This window comes from Cupressus sempervirens, chromosome 6, assembly GCF_028749045.1.
Source record: "Cupressus sempervirens isolate cs-2001-9-10 chromosome 6, ASM2874904v1, whole genome shotgun sequence".
NCBI lineage: Eukaryota > Viridiplantae > Streptophyta > Pinopsida > Cupressales > Cupressaceae > Cupressus > Cupressus sempervirens.
The window spans coordinates 171,522,928-171,546,381 of NC_143123.1; the positions used below are offsets into that span (position 1 = coordinate 171,522,928).

Below are 23,454 nucleotides of genomic sequence, written 5' to 3' on the forward strand. Positions count from 1 at the left end.
TTTCTTAATCCAACTCTTTTTCATTCAAATGACATGTCTCGCTTGATGATTAATATCATCTCCTTCCTCTCTATCAACTTTTGCATTCAAAATGGGTCTCTCACCAACTTTATCTATATAGAATAGGGGATCCATTAATTCCTTGGAGTTCTATAGCCTTATCTCATTAGGGATGGTCAAATGGAGAGCCTTTTCTTCTAGATACAAAGTCATCCTACAATAGTCTCTAATGTGGACATCATAGTCATTTGTGGCGTTCATCCAATGATCTTCAATGGCATCCTCACGATAGAACTCCTTTCCTACCAGGTTTTCCACTTTACTAACATTGTTAAATAATGGCCGAGGAGAGTTATACTCTTCAAGAGGGTAGTTCTCCTATTCCCACTCAAAAGTTAGGATATCCTTCTTTCTCTTCAACTAATATGCTCCTACTAAAAAAGGGCAATCCCAACAAGGTCTCTATTGTCTTTTGATCCTCTCATAAGTTGACTCAATCTACCAAAATATTTCCACTAGGACCAACTTTTCACTTGGGTACCTTGTGAGTTTCTTTAGATTGATAGATGCACCACCTATCTGAATGTATGTAAATGTCCAAAACTAGATGAAATATGCTCTGAGAGCTATGATCTGTGCCTTGGCTTCCTCGGACAATCTCTTCCCATAGTCCCCCTCTATGAATTGAATGATGGCAAAGATGAAGGTATTGTTTACAATCATGTACTCTTTTCTCTATGGAAAGAGCTCTTTCTTCACTAACTGAGGATAGACTATGTATGGCCATGCATTAGGGTCCTCCATACTACCCTTCTTGTACAACTTGAGATAGTTGTTTTCCCTTGTGGCAAGTAAGTACACCACATAAGAAGTCATATAGAACTTCTTCGCTTCCTTTACCATCCTCAACTGGTCACATAAATTTTTTCTTAGCATGGTGGCCAAATCCAATGGTATCTTTGCATGCCTAATAGTCTCAATGACGTTGACCATGAATGGAGTGAGATGACCTACTGCAGGTAAGCCCATGACTTTACTCAAAAGAATGATGGAGTATTTGATGTCATCCTTCATGTATCCTTGAGTCATATCCACTTTGTTGATTATCTTTTCCTGAGGTGGCTTCTCAATGAAGTACAAGGAATTTATGATGTCAATGGCCTCTTGGTGATGATCCTTATACCATCTTTTAGCTACTTCATAGCAGAGTCAGATGAACTGATTGGCTCTAGGCAGATGAAAAACTCTCTCAATGTTGTCAGGTTGCAAATCTAAGACCACTTCTCTAGTGATGCTCTTAACTACCCTCTTATCAAGAGAAAAATGTTGAGATAAGGTCATGATCAACTCAACTAATTATACCGAAATAGGATGTGACACTACATTTACTAATCTGGATCGGATCACTGCGAACACCAAGGTTGACCTTTGTGTCAGATTGTTTCATATCTCAAGAATTATCCTAAGTCTATGTGTCCGAGGTCAGTATCTTTGATCTCAATGTAATCATCATGTAATCTTGATTTTGGGGTCACGCCTTGAAATTTGTAAACAACTGATTTCATTACCGACCTAGATGTGGACACCATCTGATTATGTTACCTGTGCATCACAAGAAAGAAAATATGATCAATCATTAGATAGCAAGAAAAATGCAAGCGATAAAAAAATGTCCCCCTTGGGGACTTATTCATTTTTATCTGAAAACTTATTTTATTTTTTGAATTTTATTTTTTAATATATATTTCTCTTTTTTTCTTTTTCTTTTTTTTTGTATCCCCTATTTTTTTTAAAAGAAACAATAAATAATTTTTTTAAAAAAACAATTTTTATATAAAAAAGGGGGCATGCACATCAAGGCACATGCCTATGCACACGGGAGCAACGTGAGTGCATGTGGGCAGCACCATGCAGCCCATGTAGTCAATGCATGGCACATGGCAAGCGGTGCACATGGCTAGCGTGCAACACTCAGCTAGCGTGCAGCACTCGGCTCGTGTAGCCCATGCATGACATGCATGGCCAATGTGGCCAATGCACGGCACTTGGCCCATGCGGCCCATGCACGACGCTCAGCCAATGTGGCCAACACACGGTAGTCGGCACTATGGAGACTAAGGGGGTTTACCTCTCCTCCTCTTCACCTTAGAAAAAGGAAAATGAGGAAGGAGGAGGGGAGGGAGGGTTTTATAACTCTCCTCCCCTTGCACACGTCGTGCCTCAAAGCATGCACGCGCGAGAGGGTAAGATATTTTTATTTCTTTTAAAATATCTTTTCAATTTTTCTAATGTTTTTTTATTTTTGAATTTTCTTCTTTTTTTGTCTTTTTTCAAAAAAATTCAACTATAAGAGTAACTTTTAAACAAATTTTTCTTCTCCTGACTCTCGAATTGTGAGTTTGAGAGTCAAAAAAATTAGGGGGTCCCCATTCCTGGTGAGGAATGGGGCGTGTGTTGTGAATGCCACAACATATCCTTAGGGAAATAGATTGGTTGAGTCATCTTTAAAAAAACCTAATCAGGATTATGAAAAGGACTATAGAGGATAACCAAAGTTTTGGGTATAAAAAGTTGAAGACAATACTATGGGCTGATAGAATAACACCTAAGAGAGCCATTGGAAATTCACCCTTTATGTTAGTATATGGCAGGGAAGAAAGGCTTCCAATTTTATTAGAATTCCCATCTCCATCAGTTGGAGCTAATGGAAATCGATGCCATGATAGTAAGAATGGTAGAGTTGATGGAGCTGGAAGAGTAAAAAAACTAGGCCATGCAAACCCTAGAAACACATCAACAACAGATGAAAAAGAGCTTTGATAAGAAGGCTAAGGTCAAAAATTTTAGAGAGGATGACCTTGCACTCAAGTGGGATGTAGATAGGGAAAAACTATGGAAGCACTCAAAATTTGATGCACTATGGAGTGGTCCCTATGTGGTTATCAGTTGCAAACAGGCAAATGCTTTTCAATTAAGAAGGCCTAATGGTGAAATTATGCCTAGTCCAGTTAATGGGATATATCTTAAGTCCTAATTTTGATAATAGATGAGTATTTCATGTATATAGTTAGGTTAGTTTCCTTCCTATGGTTTCTTATTTTCCAAGAAGTGCACGAGCACATATGTTTTTTGTAAAGATTGCAGAAGATTTCAGTTCCTAGTTTCAGTCGCAGAGAGTCAGTTTTGAGGTCCTTGGGCATGTTTTCTATGATTTTAGAATTTTTTTTACTAGGTGGATCTTCATGATTTCTATGACTCTATTTCCCAATGTATGTGCAAGCCACTTATCTATGCATAGCTATCTTATGTCCCCCCTGAGTCACCAGATTTGTTGGTCATTTTTGCCTTCCCACCAAAATTTGCATATTTGAATTCAAACATAGTATCGTTCACATATTTGAAAATTCAAATAAAATGGGAACAAAATACCCTATGTTAAAACCTTAGGTTATATTTTAATTCCTAAGTGACTGTGCACTTTAATATTTTTGTGGGCTCGTAACTTCCTCATCATCAAACTTTTTCATGATCTACATTTTTCGCTATGTCATTATGCAAAGATGAAAGATAGTTATTTCATGTGACATAGTGATAGCTCAAAACATGAATTTCAATGGACCCTTTCCTGTTAGAGCAATTGGGCAGTTGTCATAACATGTTGGTAGTTTGTTGGTTTCTGACTGTGCAAGGTGTGGGCTAGTTTCTTCAGTGCATTTTACTCCCCATTAGATGAAGGATCATCCATGGTTGTCACTTTGTTGCCTTGAAAAGTTGCAAGATAGTTATTTCATGCAATATAGTGACAATTTTCCACATGGATTATGGGTCCCATTTCGCTTGGAGGGCCACAAAAGTGAGGACTTATCAAATAGGTCAGTGTATAGATGAGTTCTAATTGGTTTTGATCCTAGCATGTGTAGTGAATTGGTTGCATGTTTTTTAGGTTGTCAAATGGAGGAAGATCAAAATATCTCATTATGTCACTAGGAAAAATGATCAATCTTTAGCTATAGTGACATAACAAGGATTTTTCATGTGTCTTGGCAGACCCAGATTGGTAGGCATGGTTAGGTTGACATTGTGGTTAAATTAAAAATATTTTAAGCCATTGAGGTCAAGTTTTAAAGGGTGTTATATTTAGTTAATGATGCAATAAAATGCATGAAGACTCCATGAAGTGGTAAAAGGACTAGTTAACCTACTGACCTTGATGATTTCATAACCCAAACAAGAGTAAAGGTAGGGTTTCTTGCATGATCTGATCTTTTCAATTGATTTCAACCATTCCAAAGTCATTTTTGCACTAGAAATAATGTAGAGGCACTCTTCCCACTACCTAAGTATTCTCTAAGGCACTTAATGGCATTGGTTGTGGAGTAACTTAATGGCAGTGGTTGTGGAGTAACTCCAGTCAAAAATATCTCAGTTATGCCGGAGCTATAAAGGAAGATTTTGTAATCTTTGTAAGGGTTGATCTTTTTGTAATTCCCTATTCTATGCAAGAAAACATAACCTATTGTGAGCACACATAAATAAGAAAATGTTAGTTATACATGTATATCAAATATCCAAAAGATTCCTTGGCAACATTGATAACTTCATTTGCGAGATACAATTATTTTAATGTTTTGAATGTTATTTCTCTACACCACTAGTGAGAAGGTAGATTTTCTAAGGGAGATATGTCAATTACATGATGTCCTAAAGCACCCTCAAAATCAATTTGAGTTGCATTTCTGTTATACGACTATTAATGATAGCGTCAACAGGACTTGTATTGAGGTCTAATGAGTTACGTGGATTCATAATTTACATAGCATGCTTAGCTATATGCACAACCATCAACTTATTTCCCTTATTGCACTTGATAGAATCTAAATCTCCGAGAAACCACTCCAACATCAATGGCCAGACCCATGAAAATCCGCGCGTGTACTTTCAAGATTTCACTAAATCCATCATTCAAAACAACTATCTTGATCTACAAGCTCTTTTGGGTTTGTATCACACCATTCCTTCAAAGGGTGTTACCCTTTCTTGCTCCATCCTCCCATGGAGGTTCCTTTCCCCACTAGTTCTTTTCCTTTTCCTTTTCTCCAGTGTTACTTTTTCCCCACGAGTTCTTTTCCTTTTCTTTTTCCCCAGTGTTACTTACCCTTTCTTGCTTCATCCTTCCGAAGGGGTAATTTTCTCCACCAGTTCTTTTCCTTTTCTTTTCCCCCGATGTTACTTACCCTTTCTTGCTTCATCCTCTCATGGGGTAATTTTCTCTACTACTTTTCCTTTTCTTCTTCATGGGAAATTCTGGTGTACACAAATGTCTTATAAGTCTTGTGGTTAAGACCCATTTCTCATAGCTTTTCTTTTCGTCCTAAGTTGAAAATATAAGGGGTGTTAGTGTGAAAAAGATATTTCTCCCAACTAGTCAATTTCTTATTTCTCTTCTTATATCCTTTTCATACTTAATTTAATTGAAGACTTTTCATTTTATTCCCAAAAAAGGTCGTCTCCAAGGCAGTACATCCTATATATACACACTACAATCACTCATGTTTGTATGCTTCACATACCTATCGAATAGAATACAATTTATACAATCATTTCTAGTTTGCATTTGCATTTGCATTATTGAGCGCGATTCAAATCTACGTGTTTGGAGGTCAGCATTATAAGTCGGTTTGCTTTTAGGATGTGCGGCGGAGAGTTGCATTGCGAACAAGGATGAGGTCGTCTCTTTGAAATCTATTTAAACACCGAACTTGCTGCTTCTTTAATAATACTTCCAACTCATACGCTTACCTAGATAGTTCCAATGCTACATAGGAATTGTGCCCAAAGTATTTGATGAATAAGATCGGTTAACATATGCCAAGCATAATATTATACAGATATTCTGGAAAGACTCTTTTGTGGGGAGGATGAAAGTCCGATGCTTTTGCAGAGAGCGTAGGCATCAGGTGCATGAATCACCAACATCCTTTGGCTGAGTGCGAAGGACTGTGATATACTCCCATGATAGCCCAACAGAAAATACATCTCCTCAACTGTATGGTGAAACATGAAAATTCTTAAATATTGCACTGCTTAATTATAATTTATGAAAAATATGGCTTTAGATAGAAACGAAAAATTCAAGATGCAAAGTGTGTCTCATGATTTGTATTAACAGAAACACCAACTATATAAAAGATGATGCAGAACTTTGTGACACCACTTTATGCATATTCTGTGAATGAGACACCCAATCGCTGTTGCAGTTGGAGAGGAAAACTACATAATTACCAGATATTCACATTTAAGATAAAAGCTGAAGACCGCAGTGAATTACATACGAAGTTACATGAGCTTTGTAACTCAATCCATTTGTTCACGCGGTCACTGAAAATGGATGGTGAATTGGAATATTTACAAGTAGTCCAAAATGACCTTTGGCACTCTTCATACAAAATATACAATCATATGTGCGTTGCATTAAATTTCATCATTTTTGTCCAGTAAATGAGCAGTGGGAGTGAAGATCATATATATTTTATTATGCTCAAATAAATCAAAACTTTCTCTATTAGATTCTACAGGCTTCCTTCAGTGCATGCAACAAGAGTATAAACTCACAGTACGCATGAAGCCACTCCAGTGTTCCACACTTTTGTTCTCCACTACTGCTTGCTTTGGATACAAAGCCTAATCATCACCAAAAAGATATGGAGCATGGCTTGCCCTCCTGAACCAAGTATTAAAAGCAGACACCAAATGAGTACAATCATCCACATTGCGAGTAGCCAAATTAAGGCATTGCTGTAACAACCCCTGAGCATCAAGCATTGGTAAAGTCGAAATTATTTGTAGAAAGACATCTTCCAACTCCTGATAAAGAAATTTCTGGCTTGATGGAATTGGAGATACATTGTCTTTGCAGGCAATAACCACAGGAAGCCAGTCCTTGACAAGCTTCATCCTAACCTGCAAATGTGTGATCAGGTATTCATAAATTGCATTCTCCATGACAAAAAAACTCTCAAATAGGTAAAGCACAAATACAAATTTTATAAGCCAAAAAAGAGAGAAATTGTATAATAGAAGTTAGTAATTATTTGCAGATTAAGAGAACATGGAGACATTGAATATAAAGCATGCACAGAAGGTTTCCATTTTTTTTTTTTCATCAGGCAATGCTAATGTACAATCACAATATAATTAACTCGTTTGGATCAAAACAGACTTCTGTTCAGCAAACATTCTACTGGTTTCTTGATTTCAGCAACAATCAAATGACTGCTCAATTTTATGTTTGGCCCTCGAAACAAAGTTTCTCACTGGTAGCATTGGTGGTTCATTTCACACTTTGCCAAATACCCAAAAGCATTTCCCTTCATTCAAGGGACAGCACAATATGAAACCTGATTACAACATCAGTGATTTTCTTTAAAAGTATACGACTGAGAAAGTGGTTAACTTGTAATGGTTTAATTGTCATTGGACATCCAAAGCCCAAACACCAATAAAAAATTAAAAATAAATGCCTCAGATGATTTCGTTTACTCCCAATAAATACTATCCATAGTTGAAAGTTGAAACAATACAGATTTCAAGTGCACCTCAACTACCACATTCCTTGAGGTGAAAAATAACAGTATGCTCAACAAAGGCATTTCAATTTTGTAGTTTAAACATCCATTTAAGAGTTTCAAAAGAAAGAAGAAAAATGCACCTTTATAGCCCAATCCCAAGTTCCAAGGTGATTAAAAAGTATTGCAAAGTAGAAACAAGTAACAGCTTCAAACAATTCTATAGAGAATTCCTACTGCACCACATATGAACACAAAAGATTACGGCAGATCCAAAAAGTTGCCAAAACAGAATATAGCCAAATCAGCAGGTGTGTGTCTAAAACTTATCCTGGCTTTTTGGCTCTTTTGCCTCTTTTAAGATTTTGTATGAAGCAATAACGGCTATCTATTTTTTGTTGAACAAACTTTTTCAAATTATTTTCCATTGAACAAGAATTAAAACTTAAAATCTTATTGATTTCTGCAGCAATCAGAAACAAATATGTTGTACAAAGATCTACGACAGGCATCAAGGGTGTGTTTCAAAAAATCCTCTAGAGAATTCCATAAAGACCCTGGTGAGTCCACTATAAAGAATCAAAATATCCTACGGGGACTTTTTTCATAATGAAAATGAATTTAAGAGTGAATAGCTTTTTTTTTTCCCCGTAACAATTGTTTTGCAATTCGCTGACTAAATTTTTCTAACAATATGTAGTGTTGATGGTGATTCAATGTACAAATTTCCTATGAATATATAAAATTTAAACAAAATGTTGAAATGAGTCATGTATCCTCATATACACAGCCCCAAATATTGGAAGATTACGGTTTTATATACAATAACTTGATATTGACAATGACATATCTTAACGAATTAAAATTTCCAACTTAATTTCAAGTTTAGAGAAAATCTATCAAATATGAGTCAATCAGACACTTCTAACCAACCTAAACATGCCAAATTTGGTAGACAAACTTTCCATTTCACATTTACCATTTCACATTTTAGGGGTAGACAAACTTTCCATTTCAAGATTCTAAATAACCCGGTTCAAGAGAACTTTCAATTTCACATTTACCATTTCACATTTTAGGGAGAGACCACTGCAGTACGAAGAGCCCTCACTACTACAAATCACAAACCTCAGAGACAAGGCAAACCCCAGAAACATATTGGTAGGGGATGACTAGAATGTTGAAGGTGGCAGCATTTAAAATCATCAGACTACAAGGATGTATTCCTGTGGATTTAGGTAATCTGAAGTTCTGAAATAAAACATAAAAACATTTAGTTTTTATGGTAAATGTAAAATGTAAAGTTCTTATTTCAGCTCAAAATTGTATTATTGTATTTAGTTTTTTTGGTGGTTGTATTTAAACATGAAACTTTGGAGTTAGTACTGGATTATTAAGAATTGTTTATCCATAGTACTCAAACCTTAATGCTTTTTATTCTTTGCTCCAATTTTATACCCTTGTTTTCCACTGCTATTCCTTCTCGGTGACTATGATTCTGCAACCAATTGATAAACACAAATTTGGGAATGTATTGATTCAATTAAGCAAACAAGTAATTCTAGTCCAATCGCAATTTTTAGAGAGTTCATCGTTTTGCAACGAAGTTGCCCCTAACTTACACTTATTGCAGTGTTATAGTGATTAGCTATATCGAGGTGTCTGTGAAGCTAGTTATTTGTGGATCAATGACAATTTTTGAAGTCAAAAAACAAACTAAGTTTAGCTATCATCATTTTTGGTTGCCAATTTATCAAACCTCTAGGAGCACCCTCTCAAGTCTAAGCTAAACTCAGATAGTAGGAGAGAAACCTCACTCTCAGAGAGTTGACCTTCAATGTAATGTCCCCAACTTAATCATCAAATCAAATATGAGATTTATTTAATGCTACCCTAACTAGCATTTAATGTCTATATTTAATATAGAATTCCTTGTGTTCACATTGAAAAGGTTACAAATAAGAAAAATACACACACACACACACATAATATATATATATATATAGTTTTTTAAACAGGGAATAAAAGGAAAATTTCCTCTACATGGGAAAATTGATAGAATGCAAGAAATCAGGTCAGTTACAGTGGGGAATAGACAAATAGCATGGATGTTGTACCAGATCGCACAGAGAAATAGGTCAGTTACGGTGGGGAATAGACAAATAGCATGGATGTTGTACCAGATCACACAGAGAAATATAAAAAAGCTAATAAATATATTCAAATCTGCAAGCCCATGGGTTGGGATGTGTAATACCCCAAAATTGGCTCATTACCATGATACCAATTCTGGTCTATCCTGATAATTGCTAAAGTCCTATTTCATAAGGCAAAATTCTTGTCCTGATATTCGCTACTTGACTTAATTGTCAAATGTAGAAAACCCCAATCTACGTGCATCATATTTCCTAATTTAATTCCTATAGTACTCACTCATATTAGCCACATTAAACCTATTTGATTTAAATTTAATTTAATCTAAAGTATTTATACTTTATTAAATTAAATTATCTCCTAAGGCTAATGTACTGCGGAATTAAATTTATTTAATTTAATAAATATGCCTATTTCTAATTAATTAAACAAAATTATTTAATTAAATGGAAAGCTATTTCTAATTAATTAGGCAAAGTTATTTAATTAAATAGGAAGTTATTCCTAATTAATTAAATGAAATTATTTAATTAAATAAAAAGGTATTTATGAGAGCATATCTCATTTTATTAAATTAAATATTCTTCCTAATTCTATTCTTCAGTTCAAAAATGGGAATTCCTAGACAACTACTGATCAAATTATAAGTGACCCAGATCACTTGCTCTCACACTAAAGTCTATCTGAGCTGACTGACTCTTACACTTAGATCTGAGCTAGTTAACTCCCTTTAATTTGGGAATTTTCCACCATCACTGAACCTCATCTTCAATCCTGTCCGTTGATTGGAATCTATCTCAACCGTTGAAAGATTTCAGGATTTCTATTTAAGAGACCCTCAATTCTTCATTACAAAAGTGGATTTTGCACTCTCACCTAGCTCAATACATTCTCACATATTTTCATCATTTAGCTTAATTTCATTTAGCATTTAAAATGTATGCATCTCGTATAATTTCTTTTACAAGTTCTTAAATTAGTTTGCATTATACATTTAGAGTAAATTTGCGCATTCATCTAGCTTAGTTGCATCTCTCAAAAATCCTTCATTCTTAGAGGGTCTGGTTGCTTACACCTCAAATCTGAGGATATATAATAAGCAAAATCCCTTTAGATAGAAGGCAACAGGTCGGCTTGCAGGGCTAATCTTAGATGAACAATTTCATATTCATTCCAGAATGAATCCACAAATAAGGACCATGTTGAAGTGTCTGTGAGTTTCAGAGGCCCACATTTCACAGATACATTTCTGGCGCAGATCTTATGTGCATGCGATTGCCTCCCACATCTTATGTGCATGCGTGTACCTCACACAACCGTGCCACCCCCTAGAATTGCTGTCGCATTTTGCATTCACCTATTGAATTGCTGTCGCATTTTGCACTCACCTAGCTCAATACATTCTCACATATTTTCATCATTTAGCTTAATTTCATTTAGCATTTAAAATGTATGCATCTCATATAATTTCTTTTACAAGTTCTTAAATTAGTTTGCATTATACATTTAGAGTAAATTTGCGCATTCATCTAGCTTAGTTGCATCTCTCAAATCCTTCATTCTTAGAGGGTCTGGTTGCTTACACCTCAAATCTGAGGATATATAATAAGCAAAATCCCTTTAGATAGAAGGCAACAGGTCAACTTGCAGGGCTAATCTTAGATGAACAATTTCATGTTCATTCCAGAATGAATCCACAAATAAGGACCATGTTGAAGTGTCTGTGAGTTTCAAAGGCCCACATTTCACAAATACATTTCTGGCGCAGATCTTATGCACATGCGATTACCTCCCACATCTTATGTGCATGCGTGTACCTCACACAACCGTGCCACCCCCTAGAGGGCGCCCATGGTTTTGGTATATTCAAAGGACTCAATAGTATACGTTGAACGAGCGCCCTTGTGGCAGGGGACGAGCGCATATACCACCTTCAAACGTCCAGTAGCATGCCTATGGTGAGTTCTATAGGAGAGATTCTTCCCCCTCCTTGCAAAAAGATTATGCCTCCTTTCGCAGGTGAACCGGGTGGTCATTACGAGAGACCCTCAGAGGCAAAGAAGCCATTCATACTGACACCTAAAACTAAGTATAATGGTGCTTTTGTCAAGGCTATAGTGCCCTTAGAGGATAAAAGTGAAAATAGAGCCATTGCAACATGGCTTTATAGAGAAGAGGCTCCAGTGGACCTAATAGAGCAAGCTCGAGAGTCACTCCTGAGAAATATGGCCCTGGTCTTAGGCTTATGAAGCCTTTTGGTTACAAGGGAACTGGCCTTATTGGGTGCAATAACAATGGCCTAATTGATCCTATCAAAACAACAGCTCGAAGCAACAATGATACAACTGGCCTAGGATTTAAGAAGATTCCTTTCCATTTGGGACCAAATAAATTCATACCAACACCTGAGAGTTCATCTAAAAACGAGTCACAAGCTGAGTCAGATACTCAAGAGGAAGAATCCGATGATGAGGATTCCTATCCTCATCCTATTCCTTATGATCTCACTAAATTCTTTGCTGAACCAGATGACTTTGTGCCACGTGTTAGCACTGTGGATGATACTAGTGACTCTTCTGAGGACAATACCGAACAACTCGAATATCATTCAGAAAAGGGAGAATCTAATCAGTCATTCTGTATTGAGTATTTGTGTAAGAACCCAGAGGATGAAGGTGAGTATGTCCCTATCACTGTTGGGGAGTTCTATAGTCTCTCGCCATGTACCATTGATTCTAAGGAATATGAGTTTGACTCTCTTTCAGAAGTGACTACTGATAAAGACATTGATCAAGTGCATGTCTATGAAAACCAAATCGAAGCAAGTGAAACATCTAGGGTTAGGTCACATGGGTCTAATCCAACTAGTGTCCTAGAGTCATCAATTACTGACGTTCGTACTTAGAGGCGTTTGAACACACCTCTGGATGAGGTCGCCGTAGGTCTCGAATTGCTGGTCCAAGCACTTAATGACTATACTGTGAATGCAATTGAACCATCCACTACTCTCTCACTCACACATCCCGAGCTTATAGACTGGAATCCTAATGCATCTAGCAAAATCCCCACGTTCCGGAATGACTATGCTCTCGCCTGTTACCTAAACGCTATCGAACCTGTAACGTCTTCCACCAATGAACAGTGTCAACATGACTGAGGCCGACATCAAATATCTCAGTCATACAATTAAAAAGAAAAAATGCAAAAGGTCTGATGGTGAAAACCACATTGTGGCAGTGTCAGAACCCAAAAAAGTCAAAACAAAAAACGTATACAAGGGTGAAAACCTCTCTCAGGCGCCCGCGAATGAGATATTTGATGCACTTCTTAGTCACTTTCAGGCAAAGTAACAAGAATCGAAATCGGATCGGAATCGGCAAGGCCGAATCGAATCGGCAATCGGCAATTAATCGGCAATGAATGGGCGATGAATCGGCAAATTTGAAAAAACCCTTTAAATTTAAAGATTTTAACAATTTAAAACTTATTTCATGCACCCTTTATTGAATATAACTTAAACACACTATAACATCATCAAATAGAAGTTAAAACTTAACATACATAAACATGGAACATAAAATCCATCACATATGTAACTATGTTATCTAAAATGTAAATTGTAGGCTAGCTGAAGTAAATAGAAATCAAATGATCATAATGATTTAAACCATAGAATGTATGTAAGATGATCCATAAGACATCAAATCATAAATGTATGTAAGAATCTAAGATGAAGATCCATGAAAGTTTGAAACATGTCTATCAATGATTCAGTATCAATATCTATAAACACAATATAAAAACAAGGCTCCAGCTCAAGCCTCAGACTCAGTCATCATCATCATCCTCAACATCATCCTGAAGCTCGGCTGCAGCCTCAGCCTCAACCTCTGAGTATCCAGTCTGCCTAGTAGCAAGGCGTCTAATGTAGGTCCTAGAGGACTGTCGAGCCATATCTCCCGCATGTAAGATAGGCTCATGAACGTCGCTAGGGCCTGTGCCTTGCGTGCACGTGTGCGTCTACCAATGCCTGAAGAACGTGCTCTAGCTACCTCAGCCTCTATATCCACCTAGTCAACCCACACACGGTCTTCCTCAGTGAAGACTAGATCCACAACCTCTATGAGCCACTCTGATTCTAGATAAATCTCCTCCAGAATGATCGGAGAGGAGTCAGTGCCCAAAATCTGTCTGATCCTAAGACGGAGGTTGTAATGAACAAAGACAATATCATTCAACTTCTGCACTGTCAACCTATTTCTCCTCTTCGAATGGATGTGCTCGAACATGGACCAACTGCGCTCACATGCAGAAGCACTGCTTGGCTGACTCAAAATACGAATGGCAATTTTTTGAAGTTTTGGGGTTGTGGCCCCAAACATTTGCCACCATCTATCTGCAATAAGGGAAAAATAGAAAATAGAAACAATTAGTCTCATTTACAAATTACAAGTTAACTCTAAAATTACATAATCAACTTTAAGTTTAGAATCTAGATTCATGAACATTGAATATATTATTTAATTTTTACCTGGCTGTAGTGTTGTCTGAGCATTTATGGCCATCCTGCCAGAGAAAAGTGGCCCCTTTTTTATTGTTGAACTGGTCTAGCTCAACAATCGCAGCAGTGCTATCTTCATCGCTACTCAACCTCTGAATCACTGTATATAAGCCAGTGAGAACCTCCGCATCCGCCTTGAACTCAGGACGGAAACGATATGCCGGATTCAAAAAGTAAGCTGTTGCATGGATGGGTCGATGGAGCTGATTCTGCCATCTCCTATCGATGATGTCCCAAATAGGGCCATACCTCTCTTGCACTCCTGCATATTGGGCTCTGATGGCCTCCTTGGCCCTATCCATGCCCTCATAAATGTAGCCCATAGAGGGCTTCTCCCCATCAACAGTTCGTAGCAAAGCTACAAGGGGCTCAGTGACCTACATATAACGTAAAACAAAAAACTTGAGTCAAAACTTAAATATAAAATAATATAACTTAAAGTAAAAGTAAAATACTAAATGTTAAATTGCAATAAATTTACCTGCAGGATTTCTCTAGCGGGTTTCCAAAAACCATCCTCATCAAATATGCAATCCGCCACATCTATCCCTGCAACGGTCGTAGCATAGGAAGAGGAAATCCACTCCCGCCCAACAAACATGCTCCTCAATTCATCCCTTGATGTCAACAAGGACTGCAAGGTGATGAAATTTGAGGCAAACCTCGTGATACCTGGGCGAGCTAACTCCTTGCCTTTTGTGTACTTCCTCATTGTGCTAAGGACAAATGAATGATTATAAATGAATTTGCATATGTTTTTTGCCCTTTCCATGCATGACTTGACAAACTCAAGTTTGCCAATTTCCTCCAACATGAGGTCAATGCAATGTGCCGCACAAGGGGACCAAAATATGGTGGGGTGCCTCTCCATCAAAAGTTTACCTACAACAATTTTAAGTCAATTAGAAATTCAAATTTCAAAATTCAAATAAATTTATTTTTAAAACTCGAAAAGTTAAAAGTTTACCTGCAGCAACATAACTTGTTGCATTATCCGTCACCACCTGGATCACATTTTGTTCTCCCACCTCTGCTATGACTTCCTCAATAGCCTCACATAAGTATGTGGCATTTTTTACATGTGCGGAAGCATCGATGGATTTGATGAACATGATATATCCTACAAGTAACAAAACAACGAATTAGAATATTAAAATTAAATGGATCATCAACAAATTAGCATTCAACAAATCAAAATTCACAATTATGTATGTAGGAAAGTAGAATGATCAATTACCTCCACAGGATACAAGAAAATTGAGGAGTGTTCTATTCCTCCTATCTGTCCAACCATCAGTCATGATGGTGCAACCCTTTGCAATCCACTCCTTTCGGTTCTCCTCAAGCTCAACCCTCATGTCCTCTACCATCTCATCCAAAAGGTATCCGCTCAACTCAGCCTTAGTTGGGGCTTTAAACCTCGGACCACAAATAGCAACCGCATCTATCATGTTCTGCCAATAAGGAGCCCTGTCACAAATAAAAATTTAGATGTCAAAGACTCAAATTATAAAACAAGTAGATATAATTAAAGTTTTACTTTTACTTTTAATTTTAACTTTAAAGAAAACAACGAAAAAAGAATCAATTACCTGGCTGCAATAAATGGAATGTTGCAAAAGTACCAAAATTTGCATATCTCCTTTCCGGCAGCATCATGAATCTCCTTGTTCAAACCCATGCCCTCAAGTGTGGGTAGGGAACCAAGAGTAGTGCAGGGCACAAAATAACTATCCATTCTGTTTTTCCGCACTCTAGGCTGCAATAGGTTGGTGTGGGACTCTGTCTCAGTATGTGACCGACTAGCACTAGCACGAGCAGAAGAACTAGGATAAAAAGGAGGCCTAGAAGAACCCTCTCCAACACAACCTACAGATGCAGAAGCTGATGCAGATGCAGATGTGGATGCAGCTGCGGATGCGGATGCGGGAACATGAGAGCCAATACCCCTTAACCCTTCAAGTTGCATTTTCCTATTGGCTTTGTCTTTTTCAATTTTTTCTAATGCCATTAAGCAAGTGTGTTTTGCCTCAGGAGTTTGGTGAGTGCAAATTGTAACATCGTGTCCAGGTATAGCAGCAATGTGGTATTTCAATCTATAAATACCCCCAGAAGTTATTTTTTCTTTACAAAAAATACATTTTGTTTGATATTTGGTTCTTCCAGGAAACTCTTCGTTATATTTCCAACATTCATCTTTTCTACCCATTGCGAATTTGCGAAAAATGAAAGCAAAGGCTGCTGCAATAAAAATTTATATGTAAAATATCAAAGTTTGAAGCTAATAAAAGCTACAAAACAACAAACCCTAGTTTGCAACTTAGTAAAAATAAAGAACATTCAAGATCTAAACTAAAAATCTTGAAAACTATAAAAATTTAACAAAAAATGCATAATACACTAACATGCAAAAAAAAAAAAAGAGCACTTACCTCTTGCAAATGAGTTGAGGAGTGTTGAAATTGGCTCCTTAATGCTCCCAATGCAATTGATGGCCTCCCCAAATGGATTGCTGATCTCTTTTGTGCTCTTTCTTCTTGCCGGTTAGAAACCTATGGCTTTTCTTTTCTCTTCTTCTCTCTCACTTTTCCTCTCTTCTACTCATGTTAAACAAATAGAAGGCCCTTTAGGGTTATAACAAAGAGAATAGGTCAAAAACAAAGTTAAAAAAACAAGCAATTTTTTTAAATTTTACAAGTCTATACTTTATTGGCCGCGGGCGATTCATGCCGATTTTTTCAGGCGATTTATGCGATTTTTTGGATGAATCGCCCAAATCGGCGATTCAAGCGATTCACCTGATGAAATCGGCGATGGCAATTTTCGACTCCAAAAAAACCGCCATCGCTGAATCTAATCGCCGATTCAGGCGATTTTTGGACGATTCTCGTTACTCTGCTTTCAAGAGAGATCATTAGTGTTGATAGAGCCAACACAGCCAGTCAACCTGGGCATAGAAGAACATCCTCATATGATACATCTGGCACAATCGCTGTCCCCTGAAGAGAAGGAAGAATTCATTGCCTTTTTCAAAGTAAAGAAAATAAATTTTGCTTGGACATACTCTGACATGCCAGGACTGGATCCCGATCTTATCATGCATCACTTGTCCATAGCACCAGACATCAAACCAGTTAAATAGAAGCTTCGGAAAATGCATCCTCACGTTGCATTGCTTGTCAAAGCAGAACTAGAGAAACTTCTAAAAGCTGGTTTCATCCGTGCCATTGATTATGCTGAATGGATATCCAATATTGTTCCAATTTCCAAGCACGATAAATCTACCAGGGTTTGTACAGACTTTCATGATCTTAACTTGGCATGTCCTAAAGACGACTTTCCGCTCCCTAATATTGATATCATCGTGGACATGACAGCTGGTTATGAGATGTACTCACTTATGGATGGTTTTTCTGAATACAATCAGATAAAAACTACGCCAGAAGACTAGGAGAAAACGGCTTTCACATGTGCATGGGGGACCTTTTGTTGGTATGTAATGCTATTTGGCTTGAAAAACGTTGGTGCTACATATCAGTGCACTGTTACTACGATTTTCCATGACATGATGCATAAAACCATGGAGGACTATGTACCATGGAGGACTATGTTGATGATACCTTGGTCAAAAGTGCTAAACGCAATACTCATTTGCAAGATTTGGGGCCCATCCTAGATCGTATGGAAAAATTCAATCTTCGACTCAATCCAAAGAAATGCGCATTTGGTGTCACATCAAGAAAGTTGCTGGGATATATTGTTTTTGCGAAAGGAATTGAGGTAGATCCAAAGAAAGTACAAGCAATAATGGACATGCCACCACCTCGGAACATTACTCAAATGAGAGGACTATAGGGAAGGCTCCAATCTATTCGCAAGTTTATTTCACAATTAGCGGATAGATCACAACCCTTCACAAAGACCTTACATAAGAGTGTGAAATTCAATTGGAGCCAAGATTGTGAGCCAAGCTTAACACAGATCAAGCAATATCTTGTCAATCCGCCAATCCTGATGCCTCCTATCCATGAGAAGCCTTTGCTCTTATACATCTCAGCAATTGAAACGTTTCTGGGAATCCTATTGGCTCAGAAAGATAATGACAACAAAGAAAGGGCTATTTATTACTTGAGCCAGACGTTGGTTTCTTATGAGAGGAACTATAGCATTATTGAGAAGGCTTGCTTAGCAATTGTCTTTGCTTCCCAGAAGTTGAGACACTACATGCTTGCCCACACTACGAGGCTCGTGGCTAAAATAGACCCACTAAAGTACTTGCTCAGTAAGGCAGCTCTCACAGGAAGATTGGCTAAATGGGTTATGATACTCAGTGAGTTTGACATCCAATACATTGAACGCAAGGCTATTAAGGGACAAGCAATTGCAGATCAATTGGTCGATGCACCCATACAGAGCCTTCTACCAATGAACATTGATTTCCCGGATGAGTCGATTCTGACACTCATGCACCACACATGCGTTATGTTCTTTGATGGGTCCTTCAAACAACAAGGATCAGGAGTTGGATTACTCTTTATTACACCACAGAGATACTCATTGCCCAAAGCGTACAAGATTTTGTTTCCTTGTACAAACAACATTATTGAATACGAGACTTTGATCAATGGCATGAAAATTGCGGCCGAATGGAGAGTGGATCAGTTAGACATCTTTGGTGACTCTCAGCTTGTCATCAACCAAGTTAATGATGTGTACCAAACAAAAGATGAGAAACTAATTCCTTACAAGCGCATGGTTGATGACTTAAATAAGTATTTTGCACACATCACCTTCCAGCAAGTTCCACGAGCAGATAATAAAGCGGCTAATGCCATGGCTACTTTGGCCTCCCTACTATAGAGGCCTGAAAATGACCTCCGACATGAATTCTTGGTGGAAGAACGTTACAGTACCCAGCCTATGACACCCCTGATTCTAGGATGATCTGTTCTATTATTGGACAAGAATCATCCCGCTACCATCACATTTATTCCTATCTCCGTAATCAAACCATTCCGGAAGGTTTAACCCGGAATGAGAAACGTTACCTAATCCGTAATGCTTCACATTATGTCATTATTGCTGACGATCTGTTTAGGAGAAGTCTCGACAAAACACTCTTTAGGTGTTTAGAACCCTAAGAGTCCAAACGCGCACTAATTGACGTTCACGAGGGCATTTGCGGATCTCACTCCAATGGCCTTGCACTAGCTCGCAAACTCCTTAGAGCTGGTTACTATTGGCCCAAAATGGAGCAAAAAGCTATCAAGTATGCTAGATCCTGCAAGCAGTGTCAGCTACATGGGAATATAATCCATGCTCCAGCTCGAGAGTTGATTCCCTCGACTACAACATGGCCGTTTCAACAATGGGCCCTCGACTTGGTGGGACAGATCCACCCAACCTCCTCTAATGGACATAAGTTCATTATCACGGCTACAGATTACTTCATGAAGTGGGTAGAGGCAGTACCTCTCACAGTTGCCGATGGCAAAACCGTAGCACTTTTTATCACAAACTACATCATCTACAAATATGGTGTACCGTCCTCAATCATTACTGACAATGGAGGACAATTCAAGAACAAAGACCTCAAGGAACTATGCAAGAAATTCAAAATCACACATTGGTCTTCCATTTATTACCCCCAGGGTAATGGCCAAGTTGAGGCATCCAATAAGGTGATCCTCAAAATTCTTCATCACACAGTCAGCAAATCAGGGAGAGACTGGCATCTCTAGATCAATCCAGCCCTGTGGGCGTATAGGACAAGCATAAGAACTCCAGCAGGCACGACTCCCTTTGCTTTGGTGTATGGAGCGGATGTTGTGCTTCCAATAGAGGTCGAGATTCCTACCTTGAGAATCTCTATGAAGGGCCTTATTACTAATGATGACTATAGGATAGCTCGGCTTCAAGAGCTTGTGTTACTGGATGAATGTCGACAAGTGGCATGTGATCATCTGTGAGCATATCAACAACGAATGGCAAGAAGCTACAATCAGAGGGTCAAGCCATGTGAATTCTAGCTGGGTGATCTCATCCTGAGAGAGAACCCTAAGAACCAACAACAACGAGTCCAAAAAGGGAAGTTTGAACCAAATTGGCTCGGTCCCTACATTATTACTGCAGTATATGGATCCGGCGCCTATTAGCTTTCCACAACCGCGAGAGAAGTGCTAAAGGAACCTGTCAACACTCTTCACCTAAAGCGGTTTTACAATTGATTTGATAGCAGTACCTCTTTGTACATATCTACATGTCCTGGAAAAAATCCTAAAAATTGCAAAAAGTCATGAAAAAAATTGTTACCCTGGTGAAAACCTAGCAATAGGCGTCTTCGTAACACTAAAAAAAAATGAAAAATCTCAAAAATACAAAAAAAATCAAAAAAAAAAAAAAAAAAAAGTGTCATTGGTGAAACCCTGGAAACAGGCATCATGGTGGCAAAAAAGAGAAATTTCTGCCAAGGAGGTGAAAACCTCGTAAACAGGCGCCTCTTGTTCCCGATGCTCCATCTGGCAACACATCTTCTAGCTCTCTGTACAGTTGCTTCACTGCTTTTCCTGCTTTTTGCTCATGTATCCATGGATTGAGTCTTGTCATGGCTCGAGGGCATTCCCCTTTAGTGTCACTCCTTTCGAGATTCTCATAGAATCTCTTTCATGACAATCGCCAGTCGTTTTGGCTGTGTCTACCTACTGTCGCTAGTGTCACTATTTTTGAGATTCTCCTCATAGAATCTCCTTCGCGACAGTCACCAGTGGTCCTCACCGCGTCTACCTACTGTCGCCACTATACATCGTTTTCAAGATTCTCCTCATAGAATCTCTTTCGCAACAGTCACCAGTTGTTTCAGCTGTGTCTGCCTACTATTGCTTGGGTCACGTCTCCAAATTCCTTTATGGAAGATCTCTCTTGCGTCAGTCACCAGTCGTTTTGGCTGTGTCCGTCTACTGTCGCTTAGTCCTCTTTAGGTTCTTCATCTTGAAGTTTCCTCTTTTGACCTCAGTCACCAGTCATTCTAACTGCGTTTGCCTACTATTGTCACCCTACTGAAGAGATTTCTTTCAAACATGTTCTGGACACTGACACCTGATATCAATCCCATGACAAATAATGAACCCAAAACGACATACTTGTCTGGATCTACTGAGCTCTTTCTTTGTTTTCTTTGTTTTCGCTTTATCATGTCCCCTCGAGCAACTCGATGATGTCATTTCTGATTAGAGAAGTAATGACTGGGGGCATGATCTTTTCTTTGCTTTCTGTTTGCGGTTTAGTTCCAATTAGTTGACATATTCCTATAAGAGGGGTGTCCACTATAAGAGCCTCCATCTCGCAATGGATGGCCGAGTGTATCTCAACTCCTTTTATACGAGTACATCAATAACATTGGTACTTCTCCTTGTCTGTTGGAGTGATCTCTTCATGCTACAGTATATACTGATACTCGTCCTATTAAGTGAACGTACGGGTCACTGCAAATATACCTAGCACACATTCTGTCTCAGGTTACGAACGCAAGGGTTGTTGCGGACAGAATACTTACTTAATACTGAGCATGAGATGAATCTCCCATGTGTTTGGTGTGTCTGTCGTGCAAGCAACATTCTGGTCATCCTAGCTTCTATGCTTTGATACTTATGTTCACTTGCTATATTAAAAGGGACAAATGTTCTGGTCATTCTGGCTTCCTGTGCCTCGAATGCTTACATTTAATCCCGACAAACCTATAACGTATGGTCCATTCATATTCCCATGATTGCAATGTCAGTGGGAATTATATAACATACGAGCTTTGTTCTATATCCAGTGATGATAAATCATCGAGGCTCAGCAACCAGACCTAGGGTTGCATTTAACATAAATCTTGCATTACATGCTTCACTTGCATAAGCACGCAATTCGGTTGGGATTTTATTTCTCCCCTGCTTGATGAAGGATTGGGGGCATCTTCAAACATATCAAGTTTCTCCACGGCTACACAAGCATTTGCTTCATTGATTCGCGCTCCTCAATGGAATACTTGTCACTATCAAGCAAAAACACACAACACTACATGAAATGTCAGTCCATTTTCATATGCATTGCATCCATATACTCATAATATCTACTCTACATGCTCATAATCACATCATGTCAAAGTACAACATACATCTCATAGTCATCATATTAACATCTGATGTACATCAAAGTGAAGCAAACACAGACAATGACATGTACACACTGATACTCGACTCAAAAATCTCGTATATATATCTATCAAAAAATGGGTCAATACAAAAATGGGCACTACTCGAGTGCTAACGATCAAAATGATACAAAATGGCGCTGGCACACCAATCAATACATAGCCAAAGATCAAAATCAAGAGCCAGGCACAGCATCTAACTCTACCTTGTACTCTAGTCTCCAAGAGGAGCAGGAGCAGGAGCAGGAGCAGGAGCTGGAGGAGGTGGTGGCATGTCCGGCCTCGTAGGAAATCGTGCACTTCCGGACTCTCGTGCATACTGAGATAATTGCTGAACCTGCAGAGCCTCATTAGGCACCACTGTCAAATATGCAACAAAATAATACGTTGCCCGAGCTGACTGTAAGCGGACCTCATCCTGCAGTGTCTCAACTCTCCGCTTAGCAGCCTCGGCACGCTCTCTCCATCGATCGATCTCCCGCTGTCGCTCCACCAGCTGTGCATCACGGACAGCTACCTATCTCTGCAGATCTCCCAACTGACAAGAGGCCTGACAAATCCGCTCTCGGTAGCGTCGCACTATGTCCTATGTCCCAGCAGCACGCTGATTAGGCATATCCTCATCCAGCATCTCAGGTGCCTGCTGCTCTGGTGGTGCCTGCTGCTGTGGTGGTACCTGTTGCAATGGTGTCTGCTCCTCGGTCCTCGGCCTCCGTCGCCGCCCGTGCTCTGCCCCACTACCTCCAACCCCTGGATTTGATCTCATCTGTCGTGCAGGAATCTCTACCTGTTGTACCCGATGTCAAACCTCTGGCTGTGGCTGCTACTGCGCTGGTACCTGCTGGGGAACTAGCACTGCTCTCCCCACTAGGTTTGTGAATCATGGGAAAGGATGACTAATCAAATATGCCTGGAATGCAAGTGTCATCCCTGCATCAGCAATCTCAAGGAGATGGTCCCACTATGTAGCAACCAAGTTG

General features: G+C 38.7%; 2 protein-coding genes across 2 annotated transcripts in view; both read right to left on the minus strand.

Annotated features, from left to right (window-relative positions):
- Positions 1-6,271: 6,271 nt before the first annotated feature.
- The window catches only part of LOC149551800 (BTB/POZ domain-containing protein At3g05675-like), an 82,784-nt gene continuing 65,601 nt past the window's right edge, over positions 6,272-23,454 (minus strand). The window contains exon 3 of the mRNA XM_089787289.1: positions 6,272-6,960. Within this exon, the coding sequence (XP_089643415.1) occupies positions 6,682-6,960 (279 nt within the window). The 3' untranslated portion in view covers positions 6,272-6,681. The remainder of the gene's footprint in view (positions 6,961-23,454) is intronic.
- On the minus strand, positions 13,354-16,816 carry LOC149551801 (uncharacterized). The gene is made up of 7 exons (XM_089787288.1): positions 16,713-16,816; positions 15,873-16,521; positions 15,518-15,750; positions 15,248-15,400; positions 14,762-15,162; positions 14,251-14,657; positions 13,354-14,115 (listed from the first exon to the last, which is right to left on the minus strand). Exons 2-7 carry the CDS (start codon positions 16,487-16,489, stop codon positions 14,112-14,114), a joined length of 1,815 nt encoding a protein of 604 aa, XP_089643414.1. The 5' UTR covers positions 16,490-16,521; positions 16,713-16,816; the 3' UTR covers positions 13,354-14,111.